The sequence below is a fragment of the Notolabrus celidotus genome, chromosome 11, assembly GCF_009762535.1.
Source record: "Notolabrus celidotus isolate fNotCel1 chromosome 11, fNotCel1.pri, whole genome shotgun sequence".
NCBI lineage: Eukaryota > Metazoa > Chordata > Actinopteri > Labriformes > Labridae > Notolabrus > Notolabrus celidotus.
The window spans coordinates 37,043,998-37,055,251 of record NC_048282.1 but is presented as its reverse complement, the minus strand read 5'-3'; the positions used below and the strand labels follow the sequence as shown (position 1 = coordinate 37,055,251).

General features: G+C 40.3%; 2 protein-coding genes and 1 long non-coding RNA gene across 4 annotated transcripts in view; 2 read left to right on the top strand and 1 right to left on the bottom strand.

Annotated features, from left to right (window-relative positions):
* Positions 1-595: 595 nt before the first annotated feature.
* On the top strand, positions 596-3,521 carry LOC117821855. 2 transcript variants are annotated; one of them, XM_034696389.1, is made up of 3 exons: positions 596-1,068; positions 2,018-2,290; positions 2,775-3,521. In XM_034696389.1, exons 1-3 carry the CDS (start codon positions 604-606, stop codon positions 2,781-2,783), a joined length of 747 nt encoding a protein of 248 aa, XP_034552280.1. In that variant the 5' UTR covers positions 596-603; the 3' UTR covers positions 2,784-3,521. The 2 variants fall into 2 exon arrangements, with proteins under 2 accessions (XP_034552280.1, XP_034552279.1); XM_034696388.1 differs by lacking the exon at positions 2,775-3,521 and having other exon boundaries at positions 2,018-2,412.
* Positions 3,522-3,571: 50 nt separating this feature from the next.
* LOC117821815 lies at positions 3,572-4,572 on the top strand. The gene is made up of 2 exons (XR_004633063.1): positions 3,572-3,869; positions 4,027-4,572. It is a non-coding gene; the product is annotated as an uncharacterized LOC117821815 (long non-coding RNA).
* Positions 4,573-9,245: 4,673 nt separating this feature from the next.
* Positions 9,246-11,254, bottom strand: part of LOC117820964 (inositol 1,4,5-trisphosphate receptor type 3-like) — a 56,876-nt gene continuing 54,867 nt past the window's right edge. The window contains exon 27 of the mRNA XM_034694924.1: positions 9,246-9,266. Coding sequence (XP_034550815.1) covers positions 9,246-9,266 — 21 coding nt within the window. The remainder of the gene's footprint in view (positions 9,267-11,254) is intronic.

The following is an 11,254-nucleotide window of genomic DNA, read 5'->3' as shown; positions in this document are numbered from 1 at the left end:
CTCTCTGCGTTATCATCTTCTCCACAAACACACAGAAAGCAGCGACAAATCACAAACATGTTCAGGATGTTTTTGTATGTTTGACGGACGGTGGCCTCGTCAGTTTTTCCTCGTTCATCACCTCTTTGTTTTTTCATTTTATTTTGGATTGCTTCATTTTGCTTTGCACGTCTTGTTTTTATTGCCCACTGTAAAGCACTTCGTTACTTATATTGGAAAGTGCTATATAAATAAAGTATTATTATTTATATATTCTTATTATGTTCAAAAAATAAAAGTTTCATACCTATCCACTCTAGTGTCTCCTTCACTGTAAGCTATGATCCTCTTAATTGTAAATGGTTCTGTGTGTTATCATCATACGGTCACTATAATGCAGACTTTGGGTCGTGAAGAAAAAAAAAAACCCTAACCCAGAACTGATTCCCACGAAGCAAATCCTTAGTCGGGGTCACCCCTAGAACTCACACTTGTGCCATGGACACTTGTCTGTTTCCTGTTTGTAAAAAGAGGAAATGATTTGTTCTTTGGACTGCTCGTAGTATATATATTTGAGTCTCTGGTGCCTTCAAGTCATAGAAGAGGAACACTTCTCCTTCAACCATGCAGGCCCTCCCCAAGCTGATGGAGACCTTTGTGAAGGAGATTAAAGACAACAGCAATGTCGTTGTCATCAGCGGCCTGGTTTTTGCCTACCAAGCAATAAAGGGTGAATTTCCCTGCACCTGTGAACCACAGGAGAAGCTCTGCTATGGTTACATGGTATTTCCAGTTTTAATTCTGGTTGCCTTAATGCTGCTAACAGATGCACACTTCCAGAGATCATTGAGGTACTCGTGCGTGATCTTTTCATGTGACCTCTGTTGGGTTCTGACCCGTGGCTTATCAAAGGCTCTCTGTGTTGGAGGGGTGTGGGTCGCCACGGTGCTGATCAATGCTGATTGGTATGTTTGCTGCAACAACCAGAATGACCGAACGGTGGCAGCAACGCAATGTAAAGAAAAGAAGGATATCATGCCTGGAGGTGAACCTGTGGTGACTATCCTGGAGATGAAAGACAATTCAAAGGTAAGACTTTCCTTTTCTTAATATAAGGTTGATGATTGATTTTACATGGTACTTTTTATTTGCTCCTAAACCTGTTGATATTGTTCAGCATTAACGGAGCCTTCACAGATGTGGAGGCTACCCATGCCATGGACTCTTATGATCCCCATACCATCAGGGACGCTGGCTTTGACCTGTGAGCTGATAACAAGCCGGGTGGTCCCTCTCTTCTTTAGAGCGGAGGACACAGCGTCCAGGATTTCATCAGACCATAAGGGCAGTTTTCCTCATGTCTGTTTTTAATGCAGTGACTTCCACTGCAGAGTCATGTCTGTGTTTAATGCAGTGACTTCCACTACAGAGTCATGTCTGTGTTTAATGCAGTGACTTCCACTGCAGAGTCATGTCTGTGTTTAATGCAGTGACTTCCACTACAGAGTCATGTCTGTGTTTAATGCAGTGACTTCCACTACAGAGTCATGTCTGTGTTTAATGCAGTGACTTCCACTACAGAGTCATATCTGTGTTTAATGCAGTGACTTCCACTACAGAGTCATGTCTGTGTTTAATGCAGTGACTTCCACTGCAGAGTCATGTCTGTGTTTAATGCAGTGACTTCCACTACAGAGTCATGTCTGTGTTTAATGCAGTGACTTCCACTACAGAGTCATATCTGTGTTTAATGCAGTGACTTCCACTACAGAGTCATGTCTGTGTTTAATGCAGTGACTTCCACTGCAGAGTCATGTCTGTGTTTAATGCAGTGACTTCCACTACAGAGTCATGTCTGTGTTTAATGCTCTGCTGATGGAGCTCTAAGAAGATGCTTTGTTTTATCAGGAGGACATTAAGAACTAGAGATTGATTGCTTGTTTTGAACGAGGCAGCTAAAGTATGTTGTCAGGTTTGAAGTGTGTTAGATGTCATGTGAGCGCTGATCTGATATAACCCGCTCTTTTTCTTCTTCCAGTTCTACGGCTTATTACTGCTCTTGTTGCTCACTTTCTTCGGCTTCACGCTGCCGTTCTGGCGAACCTGCTGTCCCAAATCATGTCTAGGATGTAAAGGTTGCAGTAGAGAAGTGGACATATACGAGCTGATTCTGGAAGTGGGGGAAGCTATGGTGGCAGAGAATCAGAAAAAGAAACTAAGTGAAAAGTTATCTTTGAAGATGGAAGAGGCTTCAGGGGACTGGGTGGATTACCTGGAAGTTGCTGAACAATTAATTGACCCTTGGACACAGGTAAGTCATCCCCTGGTCCTTTCTTTCTCTCTTTCACTCTGTCAGATGGAAGTGTTTCTCTAAATGTGTCATTAGACAAAAGCAAAGCAACTTTTTTACAAGTCTTAACTCCACACCCTCAGAACCAGAGATGACTCCCTGCACTCTCATTAAGAAGACACTAGAGGGCGCTGCTGCTGCATCAGTCAAACGTAGCTGTGCTGTGTTCCCTCTGTGTTTGTCCTGCAGCAGTTCTTCCTGCAGTCTTTGTAAGATCATATCATTTCACAGACTGGAGGTTTATTTTAGTTCCTCTATACTGACGGCTGTTGTTATTTACCTGTGGGCGTGGTCTGACAGCTGAATCATTCGCCATGTTGCTCCTCACGTTTCCTGTCCTCTCTCTGATCTCTAATCGACGGCGTTAAAGACCAAAAATACACTTTCAATAAGCACCGCCATGTACGGACGCGTTCGCAAGTAATGAGTGCTTTTCTTCATACAGGAGGGATAGGAGGGACAAGGAGGACAGGGAGGACCGCAGGGACCAGATGGACAAGGAGGACCGCAGGGACCAGATGGACAAGTAGGACCGCAGGGACCAGATGGACAAGTAGGACCGCAGGGACCAGATGGACAAGGAGGACCGCAGGGACCAGATGGACAAGTAGGACCGCAGGGACCAGATGGACAAGGAGGACCGCAGGGACCAGATGGACAGGGAGGACTGGAGAGACAAGAGCTACTGGAGATGAAGAACCTCCGACAATCAAAATGAACCTTCTCCGGTCTGCATAAACCTTCCTGTGTCTTTGCTCACGTTCAGTCCAACCCACCTTTGTTATTATCCACCTGTGCTTAACAGCTGGAACACAGATAAACATTAGATCAAAGCACATGAGAACACAGCAAATTAAATAAAAACACAGGTAAACATTAGATCGAAGCACATGAGAACACAGCAAATTAAATAAAAACACAGGTAAACATTAGATCAAAGCTCATGAGAACACAGCAAACTAAATAAAAACACAGGTAAACATTAGATCAAAGCTCATGAGAACACAGCAAACTAAATAAAAACAGGTAAACACTAGATCAAAGCTCATGAGAACACAGCAAACTAAATAAAAACAGGTGAACAATAGATCAAAGCACATGAGAACACAGCAAACTAAATAAAAACAGGTAAACATTAGATCAAAGCTCATGAGAACACAGCAAACTAAATAAAAAGAGGTGAACATTAGATCAAAGCTCATGAGAACACAGCAAACTAAATAAACACAGGTAAACATTAGATCAAAGCTCATGAGAACACAGCAAACTAAATAAAAACACAGGTAAACATTAGATCAAAGCTCATGAGAACACAGCAAACTAAATAAAAACAGGTAAACAATAGATCAAAGCACATGAGAACACAGCAAACTAAATAAAAACACAGATAAACATTAGATCAAAGCACATGAGAACACAGCAAACTAAATAAAAACAGGTAAACAATAGATCAAAGCTCATGAGAACACAGCAAACTAAATAAACACAGGTAAACATTAGATCAAAGCTCATGAGAACACAGCAAACTAAATAAAAACAGGTAAACAATAGATCAAAGCTCATGAGAACACAGCAAACTAAATAAAAACACAGATAAACATTAGATCAAAGCACATGAGAACACAGCAAACTAAATAAAAACACAGGTAAACATTAGATCAAAGCTCATGAGAACACAGCAAACTAAATAAAAACAGGTAAACATTAGATCAAAGCTCATGAGAACACAGCATGACGTGTGATCTGTTTGTCTCTGGTGTTGATCATGTTAGTGAAAGTTAATAACCATTGTCATGGGGGTCTGGACCAATCAGAATCAAGCATCCCACACAGCTGGGTGATAATGGTCTTTAAATGCATGTATGTTCGTCCTGACGGGTGTATCGTCTGCATAGAGGAGGTAAAAAACACCCTGTTTAAAACCAAACACAGATATATTGGTGTTGTAGTTTCCTCTCAGCAGAAATACAACATGAACTTTAAGTTTTGTGTTCACATTTTATTTCCTTTTTTTTGTAATGAATGAAAAATGATGGTCAGAAGTCATTGCTCCTGTGTTTGGACACTTCCTGAAGTTTCTTGTACTTTTCTGAAAACTTTGTGCTGTATGATGAAGATGATGAAGATGAAGAATCATTTGTAAACGTGTTATTATGACCTTTATACGTTACCTTGCTTCGTGTTGTTTCACCGCTCTGTGATTATTTTTTAATGTCTTCAAATAAATCTAACTGAAACAGGAAGTGGACTTTCTTCTGTCATGGACACTGAAATAAATCAGAATCAGGAACACTTTGTTTATCCCGGAGGATATTCAGTGGTTACAGTTAATCTAATATTCAATAAAGAATCATACAATCAAGTATTAACAGAATAAAATAAGAAATAAATACTGAATAAAATGAATACATGAAAAATAACAGAATATTTACAATTAGCAATTTAGCAGGGGCAAAAAATTGAAGTGATATAAACAGAGCAAATGGTAGGGATACTGCACCGAAACAAAATACATAATTAAATATAGACAAATATATCTATTTAAATAAAAATATATAAATGAATAATAAATAATATAAAGTAAAGACTAGCATAGAAATTATTCAGTGAAGAAAAATGTAACAATATATATATATATATATAAAACAATTAAATAATACAAATAAATATGAAGAGTTTTTTTTCTTTTAAAAAAAATTTAAAATGTTAAAAAAAACATTTTTATTTCTATTACTAGCTTTAGGTATTATCAATCAATTGAAGTATGGTGGCTTTTACTAAGTCAAAATGACATTAATAATTAGCTGTGTCTTCAAAATTCAACTTTATTAAAAAAATATATTAAAAGGAAATATGTTTTTGTTTTTTTTAATTTGCAAATGAACTCTTCATATACTAAAACAAGGACCAGAATAAAAATGCAACAAAATATAAAAAATACAAGATAAATTAAAGCCGCAAGCAGCGATGAACGGGCCCTCGCCACATGTAAACCGTCGCCTGATATTTGCCACCACACGATGCGAAAGCTAGATCTGAGAGTATATGCTGCCTCAGGTGGTGCAATTGTTCCAAGTTTGTGGCAGATTGCCAAGAAAAGCTCCAAACCTGACAGTGTGCCACGCCCACAATTTCAGTCGGAACAGAATTCCTTTAATGGTTTTATAATCGTCAATATGTCGGCTATAGAATGTTCCTTGTTTGGACTGAATCGAAGAAAAACTCTAGGAGGAGCTCTCAGAAGTATGCACCCTTATTTGGGCGTCATTCTTCACATTCATTAAGCTGGATCAGGCTTGGACCAGCTTTTGTCATGCTGCTATAGGCCTAGACTGCCGGGGGAACTGGCACACTGACACACTGGGATCCTAGCTCACCTTCTTCCCCCCAACCCCTTCATCACTTACTTTAACTCTGCCTGTCCCATTAAAGTTACTAACCATAGACCTTTCTGGAGTCCCTGAGCTCCCTTGTCTCGTAGATTCCTCTGAGCTGCCGTAGACGTCCTCCTGCTGTGGACGATCTGGACTCCAGCTGATACGGACGTGCTGGACTCCAGCGGCAACAGCTTCTACGACTCGTCTCATCACTATCACCTCTCTCTCTTACTCCCCTCTATCTGTCTTTCCAGACCCAACTCAGTCGAGACATGATGGCTGTCTAACATGAGTCTGGTCCTGCTGGAGGTTTCTGCCTGTTAAAAGGAAGTTTTTCCTCACCACTGTAACTAGCTAAATACTGCGATGTGCAATGCTCATGATGGATTAAGGTGGGGTCAGACTGAGTCTTACCCTGTCTTGGTGTTGGGTCTCTGTTCATAATTTGACATAGAGTGGTCTAGACCTCCTATGTTTGTAAAAGCGTCTTGAGATAACGTTTGTTGTGATTTGGCGCTATACAAATAAAGATTGATTGATTGATTGACATTCAAAGCTGTATGTGCGTTTGATGCCCCGCCTCAACGCCTGCCACGCCCACAATTTTAGTCTGATCAAAATTTGTTCTGATAATTTTTTCTCGTCAAGGTGTCTCCTATAGGTTGCCCTTGGTTTAGACGGAATCGGAGAAAAGCTCTAGAAGTTACTAGCAAAAGTATGCACCCTTATTTGGACGTTTTTGGACACTTTTTGGAGCCATTTTTGATTTTCAAAGCTAGGTGGCGCTCTTCCTGTTGAGTTTCGGATATGGGTGTGAGAGGCTTTTTTGTGCGTCCTGATGCCATGAATATGTGTAAAGATTTTCAAGCATGTAGCTCAAAATAACCCCAATACAAAGGTGTTTTTGAAAATTTTAGGGGGCGCTAGTGAACTCATTTTTGGATTTTTTTTTGCGAGACCCATAAATGAGTAAATTTTTCACCAGGCCTGATGAGTGTGCACAAATATCCGCGCTTCCATTCACGTTCAGGGGGCCAAAAATGCGTTTGAAGTCGCGCGACAAAGAATAATAAAAATCGATCCTTAGAAGAACAATAGGGCCTTCGCCACCAGCGGTGCTAGGGCCCTAATAATCTAAATTACTAAATGATGCTGTACCTCTGTATCACTCTTTCATTACCTCTTCATCTCTTTTCTACTTTCACTCTCCTTTATCTCCTTCCTCTCAGACCTCCCGCTCACACTCAGCTGCACTAACTCTTCCTCTTTTCTGCGTTCCCTCTTTCTAACGCTCACTCCTTCCCTCGCTCCAGGTCCCGGTATCACACGTGTGACGGTACCCGCTCGCCCTGTGTCATTAGCTGATGAATTTAAGTATCTCAGTTGCGGGTATACTGTGAATCGTTCTTCGCCACAGTGCTGAATTGCCATCGCAGCTAATGAAACAACTTCCCCAGGAGCTGCTGGAGGCATCAGCTCAGACTCCCTGATCACCTCAGTCATTCTGCCTTTACTGTCCATGAGGGAAATTAGATTTCTGACACTCTCTAGAGTTGAGCAGATTGTACAACATACAGATTATCGTCTGGGTAAACAGCGGAGAATAAGAGCAGTTTGTTTCTTGCAGGGTAATTTCACTGAAGCTGAAAGAGTCCCTGCTTCTTTTATCAGATGCTTTCAACAGTCTTCTTTGTTCTTTCACAAGGACACCTTCCTCCTCTGACCCTGTGGTCTGAGAACTGATGTTTGTGTTTTTGGGCACCTTTAAATACTACACTGTACCTTTAAATATTACTCTGTACCTTTAAATACTTCACACTGCACCTTTAAATACTTCACTGTACCTTTAAATACTACACACTGTACCTTTAAATGCTACATACTGCACCTTTAAATACTACACTGTACCTTTAAATATTACTCTGTACCCTTAAATACTACACAATGTACCATTAAATGCTACATACTGCACCTTTAAATACTACACTTTACCTGTAAATACTACACTGTACCTTTAAATACTACACACTGTACCTTTAAATACTACACACTGTACCTTTAAATGCTACATACTGCACCTTTAAATACTACACTTTACCTGTAAATACTACACACTGTACCTTTAAATACTACACACTTTACCTGTAAATACTACACACTGTACCTTTAAATACTACACTGTACCTTTAAATACTACACACTGTACCTTTAAATACTACACACTGTACCTTTAAATACTACACACTTTACCTTTAAATACTACACACTGCACCTTTAAATACTACACTGTACCTTTAAATACTACACTGTACCTTTAAATACTACACACTGTACCTTTAAATACTACACACTGCACCTTTAAATACTACACACTGTACCTTTAAATACTACACACTGTACCTTTAAATACTACACTGTACCTTTAAATACTACACACTGCACCTTTAAATACTACACTGTACCTTTAAATACTACACACTGTACCTTTAAATGCTACATACTGCACCTTTAAATACTACACACTGTACCTTTAAATACTACACACTGTACCTTTAAATACTAAACACTGTACCTTTAAATACTACACACTGTACCTTTAACTACTACACACTTTACCTGTAAATACTCCACACTGTACCTTTAAATACTACACTTTACCTGTAAATACTACACACTGTACCTTTAAATACTACACTTTACCTGTAAATACTACACACTGTACCTTTAAATACTACACTTTACCTGTAAATACTACACTGTACCTTTAAATACTACACTGTACCTTTAAATACTACACTGTACCTTTAAGTGACATAGTATTAATGTATGTATAACACAGCTGTCAACATGATGAGAGCTTCATGAAACCACTGAACAATCAGAGAAAGATGAAGTCTGTATTTCTTGGCGGTTTCTGTGAGCGGAGGCGAGGGAGATGAGCGACATGCTAACTCCACAGCTTCAGTGTTTCAGCTGAAAAACACAAAATGTGCCTCAGAGCTTCGAACTAACCCCAAATTTCCCCCCAAGAGGTCGTTATCTTCTCATGTTATGCAGAGAGAGTGTTGTCGTGATTCTATTAATTTTCCTTTCTGTGGTGACAGCTAATAACGCTAGCAGGTTAGCCTTCCTGCCTGCGTCCCAGTAGGACTGTATCCTGCTGCTGCTGCTCATCTGACAGCTGGAGAGAAAAATCAAATCAGTCTGTACGGCCCCACTGTGAAACTCTGCACACACATTCACATAAAAACAGACAAATACACAGATACACGACGCTGGAGCCCGTGGCGTGCAGTCTTAAGGGGACCCATAACCTTGGATGAGGGGAATAGAAAGTGTATGTGCGAGCTGAAAAGTGTGTGTGAGGCAATGAGAGAGAGTGGGTGGGTGCAGGAAAGGAAGTGGCGAAGAAGAAGAAGAAGAAGAAGGTAGAAGTAGTGAAGACGAAACAACAGAAAGCAACAGATGTGAGAGAAGGAAAGAAGGAAGAGACACTAAAGAGAAGAAGGGAAGGAAAGCAGGGAGCCACACCGACGCCATCAGGTGAGGAACACGGCGACCTGAGAGGTGACCGCGAATACAGACGTAGAGAAACAGGTGGAGGCGTTCAATGCTTGGAAAGTCAATAATGTCATCTTTATTCAAAAATCCTGAAATACATTTTATTAGAATATTTTTATTCTACTTTTATATCAGAAATCAGACACTTCATCCATCTTTAAACAGGAAGAAGCTCTTTAAGAAGTGCATCAACATATTTACTGGATGTGTCTGTAAAGAAAAATAAACAAAATAAGAGTTTAATGGTTAGTATGGAAGAGGAGCAGGGCCACTGGAAAAAAAATATTAATTATGGTCATTTTTTTAAATTATTAATATTATTCTGAGAAAAAATAATTAAGTTCATTTTTAAAAAAATATTATTATTATTATTCTGAGAAAAAAAATTAAGGTCATTTAAAAAAAAAAAAATTATTATTATGAGAAAAAAGTCAGAAATATTGATAATAAAAAATGTTGACCTTAATTTTTTTTTAATTCTCCGGTGGCTCTAAACCTCTTCTGTGGCTTAGAAAATACTGAATCATCATTATTTTAAAAGTTATTTATTATTAAATGATGACATCAGTTCATTCACAGGGCTGCTGGGAAGGTCACAAACAAGACAAGTGTTACTCTGTTAAAGGTGGAGTATGTAATTTTTCAATGACAGATGTAAACTGGATAATAATACATAACTGTCCATAAAACATAACGCCTCGTTGAATCCATTGAAAGTGCGAGTCTCTGTAAAGTAAAGAAGGTTTTTTTTTTCGACCGCAGGAACTTTACCCCTGAACTACGTGTGTTTCGACTGGAGGAACCAGGGTCTAAGTTTAGTTCAGGGGTAGATAATCTCCCCCCTAAAATGCCCCTGCTTGGGTGGTAGTACTTTTCAAAGGTCCCGGGACTTTCAGCTGAACGTGTCAGTGTTTGTGGAGTTTACACAGCTGTTGAAACACAGAGGGAGTTCCTGGGAATGCAAACTAGTTTAGTTTTTATTAAGATTTCAAAATATGATTTAATATAATTTGTTTCCTCCATACGTCACTGGCCTGATTTACACAATCTACCCGGGACTTCAGCCCGCGGTCCAAACACAGACAACAATGGGGGACCAGGAACCTTTTAGTTCAGGGGAAAGTAGTTCTGGGGACTAAAAGACCCCGGGACTCTTGGTTGAAATGCACCTAAAATGTTGTCTCTGTGTTTTGGTTGACGTCCACACTTTCACATACTGAAGCTCTGCTCTGTTTTTCTGAATTGACGAGTTCATTATCTCAGAATTATGAGAAAGGTGTTTTTATGAATACATAAAACATCCGCTCTGCTTTTCTCAGAACAGGCCTTACGTCTAAACAGCTGCAGAGTCCCGCCTGCACATTAGAGATGTGTCATGATCAGAAGCTGCGGCTCTGAGAGTCCATGCTTTATAGTGAATCAGAAGAGCCGGCTCACATCCAGAGAGAGCCAGCTCACATCCACAGAGAGCCGACTCACATCCAGAGAGAGCCGGCTCACATCCAGAGAGAGAGCCGGCTCACATCCAGAGAGAGAGCCGGCTCACATCCAGAGAGAGCCGGCTCACATCCACAGAGAGCCGACTCACATCCAGAGAGAGCCGGCTCACAGTTAGTTCCTGTCCCTGCTTAGCTCTCTCAGTGCTCAGCCCCAGCTCTGCTCACAGCAGAACTTTGTTTTGATTGGTCAGCATGGCGGCCATGCTGCCAATCACATGTGAGGATATAGGATCCAGGTGATGGAGGGGAGGCTGTGTATCGTGGCTTCATCTGTTCCTTCAGAGAGGGTTAGGGTTAGGGTTCTTCTCAAAGACCGGGCAAATACTCACTGAGAGGAGAAACCGGATCAGACCATCCAAGCTGAGGACATTAATAATGTTTGATCCAGTTTGGTTCTGGTTCTGTTTGCTTGACCTGGTGCTGGTTCTGGTTCGGTTCTGGTTCGGTTCTGGTTCAATTCTGGTTCGGTTCGGTTCTGGTTCTGGTTC